Genomic DNA, 26,453 nt, shown 5'->3' on the forward strand with positions numbered 1-26,453 from the left:
CCCCCCTATCATGCACAGAGCAGGGCCCATCAGGGGGTTGAGGAGCTCCCCCCTGTCACACACACAGCAGGGCCCATCAGGGGGTTGAGGAGCTCCCCCCTGTCACTCACAGAGTAGGGCCGATAGGAGAGTTAGGGCACCGCCCCCTGTCACACACACAGCAGGGCGGATCAGGGGGTTGGGGCGCCACCACTGTCACACTCAGGGCAGGGCCAATGGGGAGGTTATGGCTCTACCCCATCACACACAGAGCAGGGCCCGTGTGGGGGGGGTTGGGGCACCACCCTGTATCACCCACAGAGCAGGGCCGATCAGGGGTTTGGGGCGCCGCCACTCTCACACTCAGGGCAGGGCGAATGGGGAGGTTATGGCTCTACCCTGTCACACACAGAGCAGGGCCTGTGTGTGGGGGGGGGCGGTTGGGGCGCCGCACCCTGTCACACACAGAGCCGCAGGGCGATCAGGGGGTTTGGGTGCTGCCCCCTGTCACGCTGATCCGGTGCCAGGAGGCCTCGCGGCTCCACTAATCCTGGTGCTGGGAGGCATATTACCCTTTTACTATATAGGATAGAGGCCTGGGGGCCGGCTGGTTTGCCCTGAAGGGTGTCCTGGATCAGGGTGGGGGTCCCCACTGGGGTGCCTGGCCAGTCTGGGTGAGGAGCTGAGGGCTGCTTTCAGGCTGGCAATTGACTGAAGCTCCCAACCACTCCTTTTTTTTTTTTTTTTTTTTTTTTATTCTGGGCCAGCTTTAGCTCTGGCTCTAGCTCTGAGGCTTCCGCTGCTGAGCGTTCTATAATCGAAACAATGTATAATTCTAGCTCTGAGATCCCAGCTGGCTGAAAGCTGATTTCTGGAGTATTGTTTAGCTTCTATATTTGCAACATAGTTTCTTAGAGTTGTAGCTCAGAGGCCGGCAAGTCAGGAGGGAACGTTGGAGTCTGCAGTCACTGGAGCAAGCAAGCCTCATGTTTGCTTCCAGCTGCCTGGCTGCCGGCCACCATCTTGGCTGACAGTTAATTTGCATAAGGATATGCTGATTAGCCAATGGGAAGGGTAGCGGTCATACGCTAATTACCATGTTTCTCTTTTATTAGTGTAGATTGACTATATTCCCTATGCTGTACCTTACACCCTCATGACTATTCTGTAACTACCAATTTGTACTTCTTAATCTCTTCATCTTTTTCTCCTAACCCTGTCCCCCTTCCATCTGGCAACTGTCAAAATGCTCTCTATGAGTCTTTTTCTATTCTGTTTGTTTTTATAAATTCAGTTGTTGATAAATACATATATATTACCATTTTATCATTCATTTTTCCCATTGGAAAAAGTGCATAAGATAGTTTCCCTCTCAAAGGTAACAATATACTACTCAAAGGTAACAATAAAAAAGGAATGTGTGGAATGTTTAACTAAGACTGGTATACTAACAGCTCTTAGCTGCTAAGTTATGGAAAGCATAATATTAACACTAATTAGTTAACATTAACACTGATTAATTTGTCCATGATACTTTGAAAATACATGGTAATAGGAAGTGGAAGCATGGAACTGAGTCAGAATCATGAGGTTGGAAATTGACTTCTGGTCTTTTGTGGCTATGTACAAGCTCAGTTGATCACTCTGCTTTTTTCCTTTATTCATTAAATAAATATTACTAGTTTAATAGTTATAGCTAACAAATTTTTTGTATATGCCAGGATAAGTACTTTTTACATAAGTTATTAGCTAATTATTATGAACTGCTTAATAGTTACCATGTTAGAAAAATAAGTCAGCATTTTGTGTGATTAGAGCTATTTTCAGTTTGATTTGTAGTTGGTTGCTAATGCATTAGAATATGCCTGTTTGTAAACTTTACTGCTGTCTTATGCAAGGTGAATTGATTTTTCTAGATATAGCAATAGAGGTATTCTTGTAAAAAGCAGTAGTTCTGGCCCTTTTTTATATCGTAGAGTTGTTAGAAGTACTTGAAGTAAATGAAAATGCTTTTAGCTTTTAAAAAATGAGAATAAGGGAGTTACTTGCTCTATCCTCAAAGGGATCCATGATTCTTGGAATTGAAAAAACTGTCCTGAAGTCTGGAGAGAGGCAGCCAGAGCTGTGGATGTGGATTTCATATGAACTGTGAAATATATTTGTACTTATATTGTATAATAAAAGTCAGAGCCAGGACAGGGTTGGGAGTAGTGAAAACACCCTTAATCTTGCCTGCAATTTTAAAGGCTGAATTTTAGTTTTTAATTGATTCATTAGCCTTAGTTCCTAAATATTATGTTGAAAGGTATGGGTATTTTGTGTGTGTGTATTTTGGTAGAAATAGGATTAGAGCCCTTCTCGACCTCATGCAATAATCAATAGCTACCACTAATATTAAAGTGTTAAGTGGAAAACTTTATTCAACAATTGGAATTTGACAATAAAAATAAAAGAGAAATAAATATCAGAGAGACCAAGTTTCCTTTATGATTTCCAGTGATAAATATGAGATAACTGCACATTTTCCCATGGATTCTCCATTCCTCCATTTCTCCAAAGGTTATCAAACATTCAAATGACCAGATGCCATTCTTTGCTTGGACCTAAAGACCCTAATATTTGCTCCACAAAATGACTCCTTACCTTTAATAACATGGAACTCAAGGTCATAGTTATTTCCTCTTTCTGCCATGAATATCATCAACACTATCAGATCTGTAGTGAGCCTAGTCTGAAGATGTCATGCGAATGAAAAATATTAGATATTAGTTTTAGTTCATTATTTATGATCAAAGGAGTTGTAGAGAACTTTGAAAAACACATGGAAGAAATTAATTAGACATTCTAATACTAATAGATAAATAATTAATGCATTTTCAGTTTTTTTCTATGTACTATAAAATTAGCTCTCAATTAAATTAATAATGAATTGAGGGAGGGAGGACCTTCAGAATCTCAGATCATGGTTAAAATTATAGGCAAGTCATTATCTAAGGTTGCTTGTAGTAGGGAACTGGGATCTCTGCTGGCCTAGGTAATTAGGCAGTGGTGTTAGTACTGATAGGTATCCCCTGGAGAGATTAGGGTCATAGCTTTGTGGCTGGGCTGCTGTTTGGGCAGAGGAGGAGGTCAAGAATTGGACTCTTGAATTTCCCATCCCTTCCTTGAACCAGAAGAGCCTCTGGGTTTGGTCAGGATAGGCATTTGATCAGTTGTGGCCAAATTGTAAAGCCCCTAAGGTAAAAATGTGTCTCAGTCCCTGCCACATCACAGTCAACATTAATCTAAACACCAGATATTCTCCCAGCAATTGAGAGTTCATACACAATGTACAGTTCTGTATCCTTTCTATATGAAAGAATTTTTTATTATGATTTCCGTATAATGGTAATGAATCATCTTGAAATTGGAAGAATGGTTCAGGATAGTATGGCTATCCTAATCAGGGAACCTGTTAGGTTTTGCTTGAAACACTTGAAAGAAGCAGGAGCTAGCAAGATTGGTAGTGGGGTCATTTGTTGGATAAATAACCCCAATTTATTTATTTTTGATTTTTATGAGAGGTTATTGGAGCCAAACTGACGACACATGCTGGGGAGCAAGATCTCAAATGCTCCTAGCCCAAATTATTTAATATTTAATATTTAACAATTCCAGAAGTGGACTGACATTCTGTCAGTTACACAAAGGGACTGTGTTGGGAAATTTGCCATATGTGATTTTCCATATATAGGCTGTTTCACTTTACATGATTTATTCACAGTGTGTATATTAAGTCTAATAGAAGTTTCTTATTTTTAAAATTAGGACTTCTGAGATTGGATCTTTGGAAGAAGCTTGACTACTTGTTTCATTATAGAAATGTCCAGTTATAATACTAATTCTTGTAACAATTTTTAAAAATGAAAGTTTTTACATGTTAACTAGTATATTTTTTTTCCAGTTTCTCTTCAGCAACGGGTAGCAGAATTGGAAAAAATTAATGCAGAATTTTTACGTGCACAGCAGCAGCTTGAACAAGAATTTAATCAAAAAAGAGCAAAATTTAAAGAGTTATATTTGGCTAAAGAGGGTAAGTTTTTAAGTCTAACCCTAACCTCATACTAAGACTGTCTTAAAATGCCAGGTTTCTTGGTACTACAATGTTGTCGCTGAATAAACCTTGATTTTATTTGTACTTATATTGTATAATAAAAGTCTATTTAGAGGTAAGGATTAAGAATGGAATTGAAAAACAAGGTGAAAAATGCATTATTGAGATTTTTCCTTGTCTTTTAACCTTAATGATGATATTTAATATAGTGGACTATATAGTTCTGGGACACAGGACTTTTGGTGCTCTGAACACCTGAGAGATATCCCCAGACCAACCAGGACTGTTGGCATTCTAATAATAGCCTTAGCCATGTTATATTAAAACTGATAGTTCATGAAATTTATCCAACAATTGTTCAGTTATTTATTAATAAATATTTATTTAATGCCTACTATGAGGCAGGCATTGTCAGGTGCTTGGTATACAGAAGGAGCAAGAGTCACATGGTTCTTTAACTCATAGAACTTGAACTCTAGTGAGGAAATAGATATTAAGTAATTGTGTGAGTTGTTTTAAAAAAGGCAGATACGTGAGAGCAGATACATGAGAGCATATCATGAGGGACCTAATCTGAAGGATAAGGGGAAGGGTTTACATTTTGGGTACTGACCTAGGAAAATATGGCTAGGTTTTTCACAGCCTTCTAGACCAGTGGCTATCAAACATCAATGTGGATAAAAATCACCTAGAGAGTTTGTTAAGTACATGGTATGTTGGGATGGGGCCTGAGAATTTGCATTTCTAATAAGCTCATAGGTGACTGCAGTATTGCTAGTCCAAGGACACAGTTTGAGAACCACTGCTCTAGACTAGTAATCATCCAATTTTTAAATTTACTTAGAATTTACATCCTTCACATATTTTTTAATTTTATCATGTCAATACTGACAATTTAAATTAAAACTTCATGCATTTAAACATATCAAGTGGAATCAATCATAGTGATTTAATACCCATCACCATCCTATATAATAAAAGCGTAATATGCAAATCGACCAAACAGCGGAACGGCCATCCTGGACCATGCTATGACACCCACCTGTGCCAGGCTAGCCAAGGTTGGTGCGATGTGATTGGTCAGGGGCCCAGCCATCGACCCATGATCACCCCACAGAGGGAGGCCCAAGCCACCAACCGGCTGCCTGTGGCGGGTGGGCGGGGCCTCCCTCTGCGAGGGAAGCCCCGGTCCCTCATGCCAGAGGGAAGCCAGTGCTGGCAACCAGGGAAAGGAAGGCCTACTCTTGCACAAATTTCGTGCATCAGGCCTCTAGTGAATACATAAATAAGTGGAGAAACAAATCGATGTTTCTCTCCCTCCCTCTCTAAAATCAATAAATTAAATTAAAATGGAAAATTTGATCAGACTTCTCTATAACAAAAATAATATGTAAATTTCTTCTGTATTCAGTTATTAATAGTTATTAAAAGTACACATGCCCTAAATATTTTACACATTTAAAATAAGAATTATTGACCGGCCAGTGTGGCTCAGTGGTTGAGCATTGACCTATGAACCATAATGTCACGGCACTTGCCCAGGTTTAGGGCTCAATCAGTTAGGAGGTGTGCAGGAGACAGCCAATCAGTGATTCTCTCTCATAATTGATGTTTCTATCTCTCTCTCCCTCTCCCTTTGTGAAATCAATAAAAATATATTTTAAAAAAGAATTATTAACACTCCGGTGTGGGGTGAATTTCCCGCCAAAATATAAGCTGGCGCGGGCAATTATTTAGGTTTCCCGCGCAAAATCAGGGATTTTTATGATACCTATTACCCCAATGGGTATGAAACGGTTCGCATACGCAGGTAGGTATCTTTGTGAACGGCAAACAAACAAATATTTGGTAATACGCAGTTACAATCGGCCCGAGTTTACACGTTTCCCGCACTCCACCGCAAATCTATGAACCGAGTTAGGACGGCTCCCGCGGAGTACGCGCAATTCACGCGAGCCGACTTAACTCGTTTCCCCCACTCCAAGTGTTAAAATGTAAAAATTAGCCCTGTCTGGTGTGGCTTAGTTTGTTGGAGCATCATCCAGTGCACCTGAAGATTGTGGGTTAATTCCTGGTCAGGGCGGGTGCCAGGCAACTGGTGTTCTCTTTCACATCAGTGTTTTTCTTTCTCTCTTTTTTCCTTCTTTCTTCACTAAAAAACAAAAACAAAAAACAGTTTTAAAAAGTTTAAGTTGTAAAAATTATTGGAAATGCAGGTCTTATGAAATATATTGGATCCCCCTCCTAATTAGGTCATTAAGTTCTGGGTGAATATTAATTCTAGAGAAAAATAAGATTCGGGTTTTTGTTTATTTTAGATATAAGTGCTTAGAACCTTTGGTCTCATAAATAAGTAGATAGAAATAGAAGTATTTTTTAAAATAGCAATTATTATTCCATTCATTTAACTTTCTGCATTATATGTTAAATCACAAAGTGTTCTAGCTTCAAAAATATTTTTATTTTATTGGTTGGCAACTCAATTAAGTCTTCCTTTAGTTTTGTTGAAAGCAGAGTTTGTCACCTGACCTGCCAAAAGATGTGTTACTCAGTTATTAGTCGTCCACATTTTTAGTACTGACATTAGTATTTTAAATTGTTTCTCTGGTTTGGTATCACAGAGTTTTTATGCAACAGGGCAGTGAACCATAGTAAAATTTAAGATGGATAAAAAGCCTTTCTTTTGTTAAGTGGGAAAAAGGTGTTAAGAAAATGGTAGTGGGCAAGGAGGATCTACATTTAAACACCCCTCTGTTTTAGGAAAGAATATTTATGAAATTTGAGGATCTAGAAGTGGATTCCTTTAAAACATCATGTGCCTATGAATCCCCTGGAAAATCTTTGTATATCCCCAGAGGTACATGGGCACTTTGAAAACTACTGCCCTAAAGTGATGGAATTCAGACTACAGATTGTAAGCCATTGATGAGTAACAAAATTGAGGGGGTGTGACCAGCAGTTTTTAAAAATAAGAATAAAATGGAAAATAAAAGCATATTATATTTGATGAGGTTAAGTAAGTATGGTTGCACAAAATGTTTTGTTTTAGTTACATATATATGTATATGGATAGAGTTGTGATATAAAATATATTTCTTGCTATGAGTTGTGATCAAAGAAGTGTGAAAGCCACTGTTCTTAGGCTTCACAGAATTCAGCCCTGGCTTGGAAATGCTTACTGACTCGAGTATGGGTTGGGGATTTTTTTTCCTCCTGGCTCACAGGAGGGCTGCTGCTGTTTTATTTTGTTCCTTCATAGGCTAACAAGGAGGTGGGAAAGCTGGTATTCCTGTTTAGGCATGCTGGCAATCTGTAAGATACTGTGGAGGTTGGGATGAATGAGATACAGTTTTTATCTTTTCAGAAAGTATAGCCTGCTGGGGTAGATAATACATTTTGCACAGTGTCATCATTGTTTGAGTATATACTAAATTGAATATATATTAAATGTCATGAGAAATAAATTCTGTCCAATTCTTCATGTTCATTTGAATTTGTTAATCTTTCCCTTTTAAAATTTGTTTTAACCTTGAATTGATGAGACACCACTTTAAACTCTGTGCAATAGTATGTTCTTGTTAGGATAACCTGTAATACCTTTAATGTGTACGTATGTATAAGGTCATGGCAGTATTTCCTCTGATGACCAATTCAGATTCACTATGATACTGGCTATTGACATCTTATTTTTCCTTCACCTCTCACACCCGTAGTTCTGTAGCTTGATCCGGATTCAAGTTAACCTTGTCCAAAATTTGTTAATTTGCTTTCTCTTTTTTTCTATCCCTAAGTAAAAGTGTTAGGATTTCCCTTTTGTTATTTTTTTCTTTGTAATTTATAAAATTGACTTTTCTATAAAATTCTGGAGAAATGAAGATGATCAAGAACCTCTCATTTCTGAAATGCATTATCATTTACTGATCTAAACCACTTGTAATGTGTGTTCATTCAAAAAACATGCTTGGTGTGTTAAAGTTGCTTTGAATATACCTAGACCCAGTAAATCTGTATGTGTACTATTGTATCTTTACTATTTGAAGTTTCCAATGAGCTTAAGCTGGCCAATAATGAACAGTTGAGGTAACTTTTTATAAAATTTCAAAAGGAATAATGTGAAACTTTTTGAGAGCTTTGGTCTAGTTTCTAAAGAAAATGCATAGTATGTAAAAGGTAAATGTTGATTTCGTTTTTGTCTCAGCTATTTGCCTTTATTAGAATAAAAATCAAATTTGAAGATGTCTTCTAGCCGAAACCGGTTTGGCTCAGTGGATAGAGCGTCGGCCTGCGGACTGAAAGGTCCCAGGTTCGATTCCGGTCAAGGGCATGTACCTGGGTTGCGGGCACATCCCCAGTGGGAGATGTGCAGGAGGCAGCTGATCGATGTTTCTCTATCATCGATGTTTCTAGCTCTCTATCTCTCTCCCTTCCTCTCTGTAAAAAAATCAATAAAATATATTTAAAAAAAAAAAAGATGTCTTCTAAAGCAGCAACTTACATTATTACATACTAGAGGCCCGGAGCATGAAAATTGTGCACAGGAGGGGGGGGGGGGCGGTCCCTCTGCCTGGCCTGCACCCTCTCTAATCTGGGATCCCTCGGACATCCCTCTCGCAATCCAGGACCGCTGGCTCCTAACCGTTCACCTGATCGCCCCTAACCACTCTGCCTGCCTGCCTGCCTGCCTGATCGCCCCTAACTGCACTCCCCTGCTGGCCTGATGGCCCCTAACCCCTCTGCCTGCCTGCCTGGTCGCCCCTAACCGCCCTCCCCTGACAACCTGATCGCCCCTAACTGCCTCTTCCTCGGCCCCTGCCACTGTTGCTTTGTCTGGAAGGAGGACCGGATGACCGGAAGATGTCTAGTCGACCTGGTCTAATTAGCATATTACCCTTTTATTAGTATAGATACTGTGAAGTGTAAACCTAGTCTTTTATAATTGTCACAGGAGATAACAGTATAAGCTATTATTTCGATGTGTTCAGCAGTCTTTGTCTGTTTTATCTTTCAGCAAACCAGGTCAAGGTAACCCCAGAAGTCCAAACACTGGTATTTTTTTCCAATAGGAACAGCTATTGCTTTGGTGCTTTCACTTATTTAGAGAAGAGCTGAAATATAAGTGCAAATGGTAATGAGGAAGGCTAAGAAGAGAATACCTTTTGAATCCTGTTACTCTCTGTTCCTACCTTAGTACCCATTTTCCCACAACTTCAACGGGAAGTGTTATAAATATTTTAGAAAGTTTTGTTACTTTTTCATTAATCTGGGATAAAAGTGTTTAGCTTTTGAAAAAAGTATTTGATTTAGCTTTTCCCTTTAACCAACTTCAATGCAAAGCTTTGGCACTGCAGCAGTGTTTATGTTTTAGAAATCTCAGATTTGGGCAATGAGTAAGAGCCTATTGCACGAGATAGCAAACAAGTTGTGACCATAGAGTTCCCAGTATGAAGGAAAATAGTAGATACAGAGCTCCTGTTAATCACCAGAAGACAGTGAAATTTTTAGTGTGTTTCAAAAGGATTTTTGTACATGCTCATAATTTATATAAAGCTCTGATGCTAACTAATTAGAGTTTCAAGAGTTAAAAGCTAGGTTTACGTAAATATTTGTGATTCAGATGCCATAAGCTCGCATATTCTTTAAAGTATTTTAATATTAAAAATAGATATTAAATATTAAAAACCATTAGAAATCTTGTTAACACAAATAAATTGAAATAAGGTAAATAGATGGTTTAAATTGTAGACAAGATTTTAGTAAATTAGAAAACAGTACCAAGGAGTATTCTATGTCAGTGAGACAGAAATATTGAAGAGCAATTGAAATAGAGGATGAATTGAATTTCGAGCACACATCTTAAAGAAGTTTCCAGAGCAGAGAATTAAGGGAATCGTAGAGAATATTTGAGGAGATAATCACTGAGATGTTTTCAAGCACTAAGAAAAAAAGTGAATCCTCAACATAAATACTGAGCAGGGAAAATAACAATAAATTCAAACTTTGACACATTTTAAACTGTAGATCATCAAGAATGAAAATAAAATGTTGAAAGTTACCAGAGAGAGGAAGCAATTTGCTGGCAGGAGAGACCACACAAACAAAATAGACACCAGGAGACAATGAAATAAGATTTTCAAAGTGTAGAGAAAAAATAATTGTCAATCTGAAATTTTATATGCAGCAGAATTGTTCAAGAGTGAGAGCAAAATAGGTATTTCAGGCATAGAAAAACTAGGAGCATTTATTATCCACATGAATCACCAAAAGAACTATTAAAGATAACATTTACATGAAAAAAAGTAAACATAGATGCCCTAACCAGTTTGGCTTAGTAGATAGACCGTCAGCCTGCAGACTCAAGGGTCCCAGGTTCAATTCCAGTCAAGGGCATGTGCCTTGGTTGCGGGCACATCCCCAGTGGGGAGTGTGCAGGAGGCAGCTGGTCAATGTTTCTCTCTCATCGGTGTTTCTAACTCTCTATCCCTCTCCCTTCCTCTCTGTAAAAAAATCAATAAAATATATTTTTTTTAAAAAGTAAACATAGGGTGAATATATAGGATATAAGAAACAATACTAATCATAGAAACTGATAAATCTGACTATAAAAAACTAAACCAAAAGATTTCCTGCTTCACTTTTTTTTTTTTAGAGAAGAAAGTAAAGCAAATGAGGCAATAATAACAAGATTGGGGCTTAATGACAGAAAACATTGAAGGTATATAGAAGGTTCTTATAATGAAAGAAATTGTCTACCAAGAAAATGTAATAATTATGAACTTTTATACACCTTACAGAATAGCCATGATACATCATGTAAAACAAAAGGTGATAGAACTAAGGAGAAATGAATAAATGTACACATAGACATTTAACATTATAGCAATTGCTAGATCAAGCAATATAATAGGTAAAGATATAATAGCTTTGAGCAATAGAATTTTAAAAAGCTTGATCTCTGATGAGAAACTCTATACCCAAGAAACCAAAAATGTGCCTTTTTAAAAAAACAGTAGTTCTTCTATATCCACAATTTCACTTTCCACAGTTTTAGTTACCTGAAGTCAGCTGCGGTCCAGAAATATTTGATAGAAAATTCCAGAAATAAAAAATGGATGTTTTAAATTGTATACTTTTCTGTGTGGTGTGATGAAATTTTGCACTATACTGCTCCATCCCTCCCAGGATGTGTTTCATCCCTTTGCCCAATATATCCATGCTATATGTGCTACTTGCCCATTAGTTACTTAGTAGCCATCTTGGTTATCAACTGCCAAGGTATCACAATGCTTGTGTTCAAGTAACCCATATTTGACTTAATAATGGCCCTAATGTGCAAGAATAGTGATGCTGGCAATTCAGATATGCCAAAGAGAAGCCATAAAGTGCTTCCTTTAAATGAAAAGGTATGCACTAGTATGTATAGGACAAAATAGTAAATATAGGGTTTGGTACTATCTATGGTTTCAGGCATCCACTGTGGATCTTAGAATGTATCTCCTGCAGTTAAGGCTGACTACTATATATTCATCTCAAAGGAAGACTCAGCATATTTTATTTAGTTTTATTTTATTGATTTTAGAGAGAGAGGAATGGCGAGGGAGAGATAGAAACATTGATGAGAGAGAAATATCATTGATCAGCTGCCTCCTGCACACCCCCTACTGGGGATCGAGCCTGCAACCCAGGCATGTGCCCTGACTGGGAATTGAACCAGTAACCTCTTGGTACATGGGTTGAAGCTCCCTCCCTCCTTCCTTCCCACTCTATCTAAAAGCAATGGAAAAATATCCCTGGGTGAGGATTAGCCAAAAAAAATCCAAAACGGTTAAGGTGGTAGATTTTTTTTTTTTTTTTAAATATATTTTATTGATTTTTTACAGAGAGGAAGGGAGAGAGATAGAGAGTTAGAAACATCGATGAGAGAGAAACATCGACCAGCTGCCTCCTGCACATCTCCTACTGGGGACGTGCCCGCAACCCAGGTACATGCCCTTGACCGGAATCGAACCTGGGACCCTTCAGTCCGCAGGCCGACGCTCTATCCACTGAGCCAAACCGGTTTCGGCGTAAGGTGGTAGATTTTATCCTTATTTTTATAACATAGTCCTTTTAGAGATACATACTGAAATATGTAAATCATAAGTTTGAGAGTTTCATATCTAGCATGGTAATGTGAGGCACTTCATAGGCCCACTTCCCAGGAAAACCAGTGAAAATTATTTTTTAAAACATCCGTTTGAAGTCTTTAGAGTGGTCCTAAAGCATACAGCAAATGATACATTTCTTCAGGAAAATCTGCTAAATATTGGTAAAAACAGAGAGACTGGCATTTGATCCATGAACCACTCCCTCCCTCACTGCTCCCAGCTTGGTGTATTGGGAACTATTTTAGGGAGATGATGGCAGGAACACAGATCTCTCTTTCCCCAGTTCACAGTTGAAGGCTCCAGAATCATCCTCCCTCTATTTCTCCCCCCACCAGATGTACAGGTAAAGCTTCAGTTGAGTGTGGCTAGGAGGTCCTTTTTCCATCAGCCCCTGCTCTACTAGGACGGAGGCTCTACTTTGGGTGCAGCATAATCACCCCTGGCTTGTTTGTAGGGTGGAGGTTCCATGCTGGCAGAAGCAACCCCAGAAGACCAGAGGCTGCCACTCCATCTCCCCAACTTAAGTGCCCTGTTGTTAGAGCAGATATGTCACTCAGAAGAGCACCAGCATTTAAGTGGGGGGTTACAAATGGATGTAGTTAGTGAAAGAGACACTCAAAAGGGATCCCTATAAAAACTCATCCTAGAGCAGCGGTTCTCAACCTGTGGGTTGCGATCCTTTGGGGGTTGAACGACCCTTTCACAGGGGTCGCCAAAGACCATCGGAAAACACATATATAATTACATACTGTTTTTGTGATTATTCACTATGCTTTGATTATGTTCAATTTGTAACAATGAAAATACATCCTGCATATCAGATATTTACATTACGATTCATAACAGTAGCAAAATTACAGTTATGAAGTAGCAATGAAAATAATTTTATGGTTGGGGGTCACCACAACATGAGGAACTGTATTAAAGGGTCGTGGCATTAGGAAGGTTGAGAACCGCTGTCCTAGAGTGACTGCATGTGCCCAAGGCTGTACCTTCTGAGGAGCAACATCAGAGGCTACACACTGAGGTGGGGAAAGGGGGAGAAGTAGATTTTACTAAAATAGCCTAGACAACCACTAAAAAAATAAGTAGCAGACAACAATAACAAGCCAGGAAAGGGGTGGTGATGAACCAGTACTAGAGTTGCTGCAATATATTATCAAAAATCTTATTTTCATAAACATATTTAATAGATATGAAATAAATAGGAAACTGACCTATACAAAGGGAAAAAAACATGCAGTGTCTGTGAGGGTAAAGACTTCAAGTCATAAGTATGTTTAAAGAACTGAAGAAATCCATCCTGAAAGAAGTTAGGAGTGACAATGTTTCATCAAATAGAGAATATCAATAAAGAGAAATTGTAACAACCAAATGGAAATTCTGGATTTGAAAAATCTAATAATAAAGTAAAAAATTTCACTGTAGGGGTTCAACAGTAAATTTGAGCTAGCAGAAGAAAGAATTGGTTAACTGGAAGATTAGGTCACTGAAGATTATTCAGTCTGAAGAACAGGAAGACAATAGAAAAATGAACAGAGCCTCATAGAAGTGTGGGATATCATTAAGTGTGCTAACATAGATGTAATGGGAATGCCAGAATGAGAGGTAAGAAAAATATAGAAAAAATATTTGAGATAAATGGCTGAAAATTTCCCAATTTGATGAAAAGCAGTAACTTACACATTTAAGAAATACATTGAACTTAGGAAGCTTTTAGATATGCAGAGAGATCCACATACAGGCACATTATAGTAAAAATGTTGAAACCCAAAGATGAAAATATAAAAGGAGCCGAAAAAAAACAACTTTATAAGGGAACCTCAATAAGATTAACAGCTGACGCCTTAGCCGGTTTGCCTCAGTGGATAGACCATTGGCCTGCGGTTCGAAGGATCCGGATTGGATTCTGATCAAGGGCACATACCTCTCTTGCAGGCTCCTCCCCAGCCCAGGCCTTGTCAGGGGTGTGCAGGAGGGAACCAACTGATATGTTTCTCTCACATCAATGTTTCTCTCTGTCTTTGCCTCTCTCTTCCACTCTCTCTAAAAATCAATGGAAAAATATCCTCGGGTGAGGATTAAAAAAGTTGCAGGGGTAATTAACATGAGGAGGTGTTAAGTACATAAACTTTAACCTTGACAAAATTGTAGTTCTCAGAAATGAATAAAGTACTTCAGAAATAATGATTTTTCTTTTATTTCACATCTTATGAAACAATTTAACCTTTAGAATATAGAGTAGATACATAGATTTTTGTGGTTTCATGTGTTTATGCCTTTATTCAGTTTTTTTTTTGAGTCATTCCTGGTCACATACCTACCATAATTTCTTAGATATCTGTTTTTCTTTCTATTTTATTTTGTTTTTATTTTTTTCAATTAGCAATAATCATGCCTGGGATAAACCTCATTGGCTGTGATACTGCCACTGCTCAAACTATTTTTTTTAAATAAATTTATTTTAGAGACAGAGGAAGGGGGAGAGAGAGAGAGAAACAATTGGTGTGAGAGATACATCAATCAGTTGCCTCCCCTGTGTTCCCTGACTGGGAATGGAACCTGCAACCTAGGTATGTGCCCTGACCAGGAATCCAAACCACAACCTTCCAGTGCATAGGATGACACTAACCAACTGAGCCACACCCGGCGAGGGCTGGATACCCGTTTTTTCTTCAAGATACTTTAGATAATTACTTTCTTCAATTAATGTTATAATTGTGTTTGGCTAGTGTTTCAAAATATTTTAATAGTGGGAACAAAGTGATGTGAAACTGATGTTAAGAGACTAAAGATTTTTTAAATGACTTTACTTAAAATTAGCATGACTAGGTTCCCCCAACCCCCATTATTTAGAACCAGATTGTTAATTCTTCTGATTGTTTGATAATCATGAATATCTTCACTTTTTAAAAGTTCTTTAATTGATAATATCTATTTGATTTTCAAGTACAGTGCTTATAACTTTATACAGAAGAGTGTTGCCTATCCTGGCTTAAAGGGTTGTGAGTCCCTTAAAATCATACATCTGGTTAGCAGTAGAGTTAGATCTTAAATCAAATTGTCTTTATGGCTATTTGGCTTAGTTAGTGTGCTCTGTAAAGGAAATTGATGGTTTTAAAAAGATGAACTGTTTTTTTGCATAAATGTCTCATAACTTTTAGATGTCAATAGATAAGAAAAAGAAGTTGGCTGGGAAAGTTTTGTAAGAGAAGATAGAGTTAATATCCAGTATATATAAAATTCTCTTTGAAATTAGAAGAAAAATAATTTATTAGAGAAACAGTAAAGGATATCACCAAAGAGGAAATACTGTCATTAGTAATTGTATGAAAAGATACTCAACCTCTCTCTCTCAATAGGGAAGTATACATTAAAACTATTACCATATTCTACTTATGATGTTGGCAAGAATTTTAGAAAATGGGAAATAGTGGTTATTGGTAAGGGTATGGGAAAAAGAAACACCCCTATATACTGTTGGTAGGTTCCTCTTTTTTGGAAGACAGTTTAGCCAAACATGTCTTACCTAGGCTTAAATCATGTAGTAGGCACATCAGATCAACTTAATATTTAAGAGACTAGGGGCCCAGTGCACTAATTCGTGCACCTTGAAAGGAACTGTGGGCTACGAGGATGCGGTGGGCACAAGGGCGGGTCTTGGCCCATCTCCACGCCCCTACCCAGCCCCTCCTGCTGTGGCCTGGTCCCCTGTTTGTCGGCAGCCCTGCTCCTGCTGCTCCCACACACTGATGGCGCCAGCCTCTCTCGCACCCACTGATGGTGTGGAACGATTGGGGCCAGCACCATCAGCGAGTGCAAGCAGGGCTGGCGCTGGCAGTGGGTGCAAGTGTCAGCTGCTGCCCACGTCGCCCCTCAGGAGCAGGGGGAGGTGGAGAATCCCTCAGGGGTGATTGGGGCCAGCAGTCGCCGCTTGTACCCGCTGACGGTGCAGAGTGATTGGGACTGGTGCTAAGCGATCGGGGCTGGCAGCGGGTGTGAGTAGGGCCAGCGCCAGCAGCAGGTGTGAGCACCAGGCCGGACTGCAGCGCACAGGAGCAAAGAATTTTCAGTAACCACCACAAGCTCGCCCCAATGACAGCAACTGGCGCCCCGCCTTGGTCGGGTGCCCCCGCTCTCCACCATCCCACCACGGCTGCCACCCGCCATGTTCCACACTCTGCCGCCTGCAGCCGATGCCCGCCATGTTCCGTGTGCGCCCCCTGGTGGTTGTTTGGTTGTTCTGCCATTCAGGCTATTTGCATATTAGGGTTTTAAATAGATAGATGGTAAGGGAGTGCTGATAAATTAATTATAACTTTAAAAACTTGGATCTAGTAACTGCCATGCTTTCTTTTATGAACCATTTCTTGAATGTCTACTTGTGCAAGGTACTGTACTAGTAAGCATTTTCAATAAATTGTTTTATCATTAAAACAGCCTTCTGAGGTGGGAGTTTGTAAGGTGTGGAATGGAGGCCATAGAGATTAAGTAAGATCATTTAGCTCTAAAACTATGGCCTGAATCTTTATCTGGTTACATAGTTAATAATTGATTTTTGATATCCAGCATACCTTAAATCTTTATTAAAATGATTTTATTTTCTAACTTTCAATTTCATTTTTCAATTTAATGCTTAACTTATTCATTACGATGTTAACATTATAAATTTAAATGCTTTGTTTCTTCATTGCAGTGCCAGTCTGGTAAAAGTGAGCCCCTCCATAATGGAAAGTGTTTTACTTTTCTTCCAGAGGATTTGAAGAGACAAAATGCAGTGTTACAAGCTGCACAAGATGATTTGGGACACCTTCGAACACAGCTGTGGGAAGCCCAAGCAGAGATGGAGAATATCAAGGCCATTGCCACAGTCTCTGAGAATACCAAACAAGAAGCTATAGATGAAGTAAAAAGACAGTGGAGAGAAGAAGTTGCTTCACTTCAAGCTGTTATGAAAGGTAAAGACAGTGGTTGATCTGTTTTATGATTTTCTAAGATAGCTGATTCTGATGATTGAGAACATTTTCAGAGTTTCATTTGTAGCTATATGTTTTACTGTCTTCAAGATGTACTATTTTCAAAATGAAAGAAAAGTCAATGATATGCATATGGCTCTATGATCTATGTACATATATATTATTTTACCCAAAGATAAGTTGATTTTAGAGAGGAAGGGAGAGACAGAGAGAGAGAAACATCGATGTGAGGGAGAAACATTGATTCTGTACATGCCCTGATTAGGGATTGAACCTGCAACCTGGGTATGTGCCCTAACTGGAAATCAAACCTGTGACTCTTCGGTGCATGAGATGACACTTCAACAAACTGAGCCATACCGGCATAAGAGTCAGGCAAGTAGGGAGAGAGAAAAAGATGGCGGCTGGCAGGACGGAGGTGAGGGAGAGGATGTGAGTGAGTGAGGGGATGAAAGGAGAGTGTGTGATGTGTGTGCGAGTGAGTGAGGGACATTTAAATCTGGCAGGAGCAGCGGGGGCTGGCAGACCAGGCTCTCTTGGACAGGGAGAGACTACCACCGCTATGGGCACTCCCCAGATGGAGCCCATGCCATCTTGAAGGGGAGAGTGGCCTCTTCTAGGAACTCAACAGCATCACCACCCAGACAGGCCTTGCACACTGCCTCCAACCCGGCAGTCACTCCAGCCAAAATCCTGCTGCTCCACCCACAGACCCGTGGACCCTGGGACCTCCACCTCCAAAGGTGCACCTCTCCCACAGCAGTAAATGCAACTTCCTCCCTCCCCAGCAGCAGACCTCCAGACACCACATTCGTGTGTTTCCAGTGCGCAGACTTCCAGGGCACACCACTCCATAGGCAGCTTTTGGGAGCTACTGTGCTCCCCCACTGGGTGTTTTGTATAGACACGGGCATGCTGCCCCACAGTAGAAATTCTGAATTTCCTCTTCCTGAATAACTGCCCACAGACAACCCAGCTGCGCAACCTCAGTGCCAGGGCCCCTCAGAGTGCGTCAGAGCTCTGCTCTGGCAAAGGCACTGCCACAGTCCCGCATTTCCAAGGAACAGGCACCCTGAGCCCATCTATCCATAGGGCACTCTGGGAAGCTGCTGTGAGCCCTGGCTGGGTGTGATCTTGCACAAACAGGGATGCACTTTCCTGGCAGTAGAAATTCTGAATTCACTCATCCTGGACACCTGCCCACAGACACCTCGATTATGTGGCTTCAGTGCCAGGGCCTTTCAGAGTGCTTCAGTGCGCCGCTGCGTTGGCAAAGGAACTGCGGGTGCCCCTGTGAGCCGTTACTGGGAGCATGCACCTATCCACCACAGGTGCAGCAATAAAAACTGAGTCTTCCCACCCCACAGCTGCAGAACTCTGTACACTACAGGCACACGCTTTTCCAGCATGCAGGCCTCCCAAGCCCACCCCTCCACAGGCAGCCCTTGGGCGCTGCCGTGAGCCCCTGTTGGGCATGCACTTATACAAACAGGGGTGCACTGCTGGTCTGTAGAAACGCTGAACTCCCTCTTCTGGGATACCTGCCCACAGACACCGCAATCCCGTGGCTTCAGTGCCAGGGCCCTTCAGAGTATGTCAGTACACCCTGCTGGCAAACGCACTGTGGGTGCCCCTGTGAGCCGCCACGGGGGGTGTGTGTATCCAACCACGGAGGCAGCAACAAAAGCTGAGTCGGCCCACCCCAAAACTGCAGAACTCTGGACACCACACTCACACCTTTCCAGAGCGCAGGCCTCCTGAGGCCCATCACCCCAACAGATGATTCCTGGGTGCCACTGTGAATCCCCGCTGGGCATGCATGATTTCAACCAAGGGCTCAAGACAGCAAAAATTGGGACACCCCCCTCCCACGGCTGCTGACTTCTAGACACCACAGTTGCGCTTTTCCAGCTCACAAGCCTATATTAAGAAAACCCAGATAGCTCAAGTAAGGAGCTACGCTAGATTATCAAGCCCAGGAGACTTGAGAGATCACACTAGTAGCACCATCCCCAAAAGAACCTGGGTAGCAAAGCAAACGGATTTACAATTAAAACATTACAGCAAAACATGGGAAGACAAAAAAGCAATCCCCAAAGGAAAGAAAAAGGAATCTCTAGAAAGAGGGTTAAATGAAATTGAGGCTAGTAACATATCAGAGAAATAATTCAGAGTAATGGTTATAAGGATGCTCAAACAGCTGGATGACAAATACACACAACTCAATGAGAATTATAAGGAACTGAAAGAGAATGTCACCAACATGAAAAGGAACCAATAGGAAATGAAGAATGGCATAACTGCAATAAAGAACACAATGGAAGGCTTAAACAGTAAACTAGAAGAGGCTGAGGACCACATCAGTGAATTAGAAGACAAGGTAGGAAAAAACACAAAAACACAGCAGCAACTGGAAAAAAAATTTAAAAAGCAGAGGAGAGCCTAAGGGAGCTCTGGACAACACAAAATGAAACAACATTTGCCTAATAGGGATACCAGAAGGAGAGGAAGAGAAGCAAGGAATAGAAAACCTGTTTGAAGAAATAATGACAGAAAACTTCCCTGATATTGGCAAGAAAAAAACTACGCAAGTCCAAGAAGCACATAGAGTCCCAAACAAGATGAACCTCAAAAGACTGACACCAAGACACATCATAATTAAATTAGCAAACACCAACGACAAAGTAAGAATCTTAAAGGCTTCCAGAGAGAAACAGAAAGTTACCTATAAAGGATCTCCAATTAGAATGTCAACTGATTTCTCAACAGAAACACACTAGGCCAGAAGGGAATGGAATGAAATATACAAAGTGATCCAAAGCAAGGGCCTGAACCCAAGATTACTATGCCCACCAAGGCTATCATTCAAAATAGAAGGTGTAATCAGGAGCTTCACAGACAAAAAAAGGGCTAAGAGAGCTTATTACCACCAAGCCAGCAATGCAAGAAATGCTAAAGGGACTGCTGTAAAAATAAGAAACAGAAAGGCCAGAAGAAACAGAAACATTAATAAAAATGACAACAAACAAGTACTTATCAATAATAACAGTAAATATAAATGGATTAAATGCTCCAATCAAAAAACATAGGGTAGCTGAATGGGTAAGAAAACATGAACCATATATTTGCTGTCTGCAAGAGACCCAACTCAGAACAAAGGATTCACACAGACTGAGAGTTGAAGGGATGGAAAAAAAATATTTCAGGCAAATGGAAATGAGAAAAAAGTTGGGGTTGCATTACTTATATCGATAAAATAGACCTCAAAGTAAAGGCCGTAACAAGAGATAAGGAAGGCCACTATATAATACTAAAGAGAGCAATTCAACAAGAAGATATAACTTTGGTAATCATATATGCACCCAATACAGGAGCACCCAAATATATAAAACAACTTCTGGAAGATATCAAGGGAGAGATCAATAGCAATACAGTCATGGTAGGGGACGTTAATACTCCACTGACACCACTGAATAAATCCTCTAAACAAAAAATCAGCAAAGAAACAGCAATCCTAAATGACTCACTAGATCAGAGGGACTTAATTGACATCTTCAGAATATTTTACCTTAAAGCTACAAAGTATACATTTTTCTCCAGTGCACACGGGACATTTTCAAAGATAGACCACATATTAGGACACAGGCAAAGTCTCTTCAAATTCAAGAGGATAGAAATCATAACAAGCATCTTCTCAGATCACAGTGGCATAAAACTAGAAATCAACTACAATAAAAACAATGAAAAAAAATCAAACACTTGGAGGCTAAATATCATGCTTGGATTGGATTACCAAAGTGTTGGAGTCCAACCCCATCAGGTCCAGGGGTTCCCAAAGGTGTGGACAGAGTCGGCGAAGAAGGAATGACATGGAGACAGCGTTCAGGTGATCATCATAGGGAGGTTCTGTGGCCAGGTTCTAGCCAGGTTCTCCAGCCAGGTTCTGTCCAGGATCTCCAGCCAAGTTCTATCCAGGTTCTTTAGCCGTGTTCTCTCCCTAGGCTCTCTAGCCAGGTTCTGTCCTATTGTCTTGTTACATCTATATTTATACCAGTTGATTTTAATCCTATCTATTCTATTTCAAAGGTTAGGGCGTTTCTTATCTCCATTCCAGGGAGTAAAGATTATGTAGCTTAAGCGTGATTGTTCGTAGTTAAAGTGATTAACTACCTGCCTGGCACTAAGTTAAGGGGTTTTACTGATAAAAATCCCCACCTGGGGAAACAACCTTTCTCGGAGAGGTGACCCTGGTTAAAACACATAGCGCTAAGAAGGGGAGCAAACATGTTAAGAACAGTATGCCATATACGCCAGGTCCCTTGAAACATAAGCTGTGCAGATGTTTCTTCCCTGCAGCAACTGTGTCAAGCAGCAAGGATGGACTGGCTTCCCTCACCAAAGAGATCAAAGAAGAAATAGAAAGAATTCTGGAAACAAATGACAATGAAAACAACAATCTATGGGATACAATGAAAGCAGTCTTGAGAGGGAAGTTCAGAGCTCTACAGGCCTACCTCAAAAAACAAGAAAAACTGGTAATAAATTATCTAACCTTGCAACTTAAAGAATTAGTAAGAGAGCAATAAGAAAAGCCCACAGTATCCAGAAGGAAGAAAATAATAAAGATTAGAGCAGAAATAAATGACATAGAGACCAAAAAGACAATACAAAAGATCAATGAAACCAAGGGCTGGTTCTTTGAAAGGATACACAGGATTGATGAACCTCTAACCAGGCTAACCAAGAAGCAAAGAGAGAGGACCCAAATAAACAAAATCAGAAATGAAAGAGGCGAAATAACAACAGACCCCACAGAAACACAAAGGATTGTTAAAAAATACTATGAACAACTCTATTCCAACAAACTAGACAACCTGGAGGAAATGGACATATTCCTAGAAAAATAAAACCTTCCAAAACTCAATCAGGACAAATCTAAAAACCTGAATAGGCTGATAACTATGGAAGAAATTGAAGCAGTCATCAAAAAGCTTCTAGCAAACAAACACCTGGGGCCAGACGGCTTCACAGGGGAGTTTTACCAAACATTCAAGGAAGAACTAAAACCTATCCTCCTCAGACTATTCCAGAATATTCAAGAGAAAGGAACACTTCCAAGTGCATTCTATGAAGCCAGCATCACCCTAATACAGTGATGGCGAACCTGTTGAGCTCGGCGTGTCAAAATTTTGAAAAACCCTAACTTAACTCTGGTGCCGTGTCACATATAGAAATATTCATAATTTTTTTTTTAATATTTGCAACCATAGTAAAAATAAATTTATAATTTTGATATTTATTTTATATATTTAAATGCCATTTAACAAAGAAAAATTAACCAAAAAATATGTATAAAATGAACAAAAATAGAAAAACAATGTACGTTTAGGAAAAAAAAATAATAACAATGATAATCAAATGGTACGAAAACTAGAAATTAGTGACTTTTTTGGTGCTGAAGTTTGTCTGCTAATTCTTCGATTGCAGGTTCATACTTGGTGCACTTCAAGGCCAAGCAAGCGCCACTAACTTCACCTGTTAGCCGGTTTCTTTTGTTCGTTTTAATATTATTTAATGCTGAGAACAAAGTCTCACAAAAATATGTTGATGAAAAAATTGTTAGCAAAGCCATTGCTAGATTTTTTATGTCACTAAAAGTGTCAGGTACTCTGTTCCAAGCACTCAAAATTTCTTGTTCATATTTGCACTCTTCTTCATTATTCAAACGATTTCGTTCCAGATTTTCAAGTTTCGACCTTAAGTCGACAAACACATGAGTCCAAACGCTACCTTGAAAATCTGCAAGTTGCATCTCTAAATCGTCAATTTGCATCCATTGGAAATCCTTTAACTTCAAAGTACTGTAAACAACTACATTCGGATACTTAATTATTTTAATGGTCTGTTCTAGGCTTCTAAATTGGTTGAATCTTTCGCTGAACTGTTCAAATAACGAGTTTACTATATTCTGGTACATCAGTATGGACTCCATTACACTCGTTGTAGTGGCCTTCTCGAAATACTTTTTTATCCAAGGAAAATACTTATAAGTTTAGTTTCAATATCTCACTTGAAAATTTTAAGTTTACTTTCAAAAGATTTGATGTATCCAAACATAACATCAATACTTTTGCCAAAACCTTGTAATTTTAAGTTCAGTTCATTCATATGAACAGAGAGATCTTTAAAAAACACCAAATTGCTGACCCACTTATGATCATTGATCTGAGGAAAGTTTGCCAGATCCTCCTTCTCAATAAATACCATAATTTTTTCAAAGCACTCCACAAATCACTCAAGTACTTTACCTCGACTCAGCCATCTCACATTATTGAACATCAGTAGTCCACTGTAGGTTGAATCAACTTCCTGTAAAAGTGCAGAAAATTCTCGCTTGTCGAGAAGCTATAAAATTCACAATTTTTGTTACAGCTGACATTAAATCATTGAATTCTGAGAATCCCGATTTGGCACACAACACTTCCTGATGGATAATGCAATGAAAAGGTACAAGTGGATGTCTAATAGCTTCCATAAACAATTTCAGGAATCCCACATTTTTCCCCACCATATTTGGTGCCCCATCTGTTGTGACTGGCACAGTTTTAGAGATATCGATGTTTAGGTCATTGAATGTTTTTATAACAACCTTACATATTTTGTTTCCTGTTTTACTTATTGGCACTGATTCTAACTTTATCAACTCTTCTCTCATTGTGAGACCATCAGAATATCTAGCAATAATGGCCAACCGAGCATTTGATGTGACATCAGTATTTCATCAAGAGAAATCGAAAAATATTTACAACTATTTAAGTCTTTTTTTAATTGATGTTGTATGTTTTTGTTAAGATCTATTATTCTGTCTTTGATAGTATTTCTCCTGAGTGGTAACTCAGAAATTCTTTTAATAATATCATCTTTATTTTTCATATCGTGAAATAGAGCTGGTGCACATCTTAGAAATCTTTCCTTAATAAATTCTCCGTCACTGAGGGCTTTTCCATGCTGAGATATGGAGTGAGCAATACAGTAACTTGCTGATGTTAAGTTTGTAGAGCATCTTACGAATTAATGATGGCGTTTGATTGACTTTTATAGAGGTGTAGCTGCCTAGAAATGTATTCCTTCCTTTCATCGATACTTTTTTTTCAAGAGCTGACAATGATTAGTTTCAAAATGTCTCTTTACATTCCACGTTCTGCTTACTACCATTTCATTACACAGTATGCACAATGATCTGTTGTTTCTGTCGACAATCCTGTACATCTCGGTCCATATGTCTTGAAAGGGTCGGCTACTGCTACTTCCACTTCCTTTATCATTCAATCTTGCTTTCTTATTTTTTTGATTCTCCATCACAAGGCTGCAAAAATAAATATAAATCACGGCGTTTTTTATAAAAGGTTGATAGGTTTTTTACCTATTAACTTTTTGCAGTGTTGTTGCACTGACTCCCGGTGCAAAACAATTCGAAGATAGTATGTATAACCAACAAATATATGGTGCTGTAATCAATTATCTGACACGCAGAATGTCTCGTCAAGCACTGTTGCACTATTTATCTTTTTCTCCTAACCCTCCCACTCCTGTCTCCTAACAAATGTGGCGATCAAGTGCGTCCGTTTGCCGAATGCACCCGAACGCACAGGAAGCTTACCCGAGGCACATGTTGACAATAACGAGGCCGTTTCCAGAATTGGGCATTCTGTCACTCGAGTAAAAATAAAATGTCATCAGTAAAGATTAATCTCTTTATAGTGCAATTCTTAACCTTTTCATAGTAATGTCAATATTGGAACAGTGTATCTTGGATGTTTTCACTATGTATCTTTGCTACGCAACACCGATGTACATGTTTACATCCGGTTTTAGAATTGCATTATTGATCATGAATAATGTGAGTAATAATATTACTCGAGTGATGCCCAACTCTGGTCATTTTGAGAGACAAATATTTGAATTATGCAATTTGTCTCTGTTGATGCATGTCACCCTAAATGAGTTCGCGTGTCACCTCTGACACGCGTGTCATAGGTTTGCCATCACTGCCCTAATACCAAAACCAGATATAGACAACACAGTGAAAGAGAATTACAGGCCAGTATCTCTCATGAACATAGATGCCAAAATCCTCAACAAAATTCTAGCAAATCGGATCCAGCAGTTCATCAGAAAGATCATACACCATGACCAAGTAGGTTTTATCCCAGGGATGTAAAGATGGTACAATATCCACAAATCAATAAACGTGATACATCACATAAACAAATTGAGAGATAAAAATCACATTGTCATATCAATTGATGCAGAAAAGCATTTGACAAAATCCAGCACCCTTTCTTGATAAAAACTCAGCAAGGTGGAAATAGAAGGATCATACCTCAACATAATAAAAGCCATATTTGACAAACCCACAGCCAACATCATACTCAATGGGCAAAAACTAACACCATTTCCCCTAAGAACAGGAACAAGACAGGGATGCCCACTCTCACCACTCTTGTTCGATATAGTACTAGAGGTACTAGCCATTGTGATCAGATAAGAAGAAGAAATAAAAGGCATCCAAATTGGAAAAGAAGAAGTAAAACTGTCCTTATTCACAGATGACATGATACTGTACATAGAAAACCCTAAAGACTCCATCAAAAAATTATTAGACTTAATAAATGAATCTGGCAATGTAGCAGGATACAAAATTAACGCCAAGAAATCTATGGCATTTCTATACACCAATAGTGAACTTACAGAAAGAGAAGCTAAAAAAGCAATCCTATTTACTATCACACCAAAAAAATTAAGATACCTAGGAATAAACTTAACTAAGGAGGTAAAAGACCTATATGCGGGAAACTACAGAATGTTGAAAAAAGAGATAGAGGAAGACATAAACAGATGGAAGAACATACCGTGTTCATGGATTGGTAGAATCAACATCATTAAAATGTCCATTCTACCCAAAGCAATCTATAGATTCAATGCACTCCCCATTAAAATACCAATAGCATATTTCACAGATCTAGAAAGAACTCTCCAAAAATTCATCTGGAATAAAAACAAAACAAAAAAAACCACCCGAATAGCTACAGCGATCTTGAGAAAGAACAAAGTATGAGGGATCTCAATACCAGATATCAAGCCGTATTACAAAGCCACTATTCTCAAAACTGCCTGGTACTGGCACAAGAACAGACATATAGATCAGTGGGATAGAATTGAGAACCCAGAAATTGACCCAAACCACTATGCTCAATTAAT

At 39.3% G+C, this 26,453-nt stretch overlaps 1 protein-coding gene and 1 pseudogene across 2 annotated transcripts in view; one reads left to right on the plus strand and one right to left on the minus strand.

Moving 5' to 3' along the window:
- The window catches only part of RABEP1 (rabaptin, RAB GTPase binding effector protein 1), a 109,998-nt gene that overhangs the window by 30,570 nt on the left and 52,975 nt on the right, over positions 1–26,453 (plus strand). For both annotated transcript variants that reach the window (XM_070393708.1, XM_070393709.1), the window contains exons 2-3: positions 3,923–4,051; positions 16,971–17,174. In XM_070393708.1, coding sequence (XP_070249809.1) covers positions 3,923–4,051; positions 16,971–17,174 — 333 coding nt within the window. The remainder of the gene's footprint in view (positions 1–3,922; positions 4,052–16,970; positions 17,175–26,453) is intronic.
- Positions 14,577–14,659, minus strand: LOC138995292 (U4 spliceosomal RNA; annotated as a pseudogene).

Source organism: Myotis yumanensis, unplaced genomic scaffold (genome assembly GCF_028538775.1).
Source record: "Myotis yumanensis isolate MYYU_CA2020_CCGP unplaced genomic scaffold, mMyoYum1.0.hap1 SCAF_16, whole genome shotgun sequence".
Taxonomy (NCBI): domain Eukaryota; kingdom Metazoa; phylum Chordata; class Mammalia; order Chiroptera; family Vespertilionidae; genus Myotis; species Myotis yumanensis.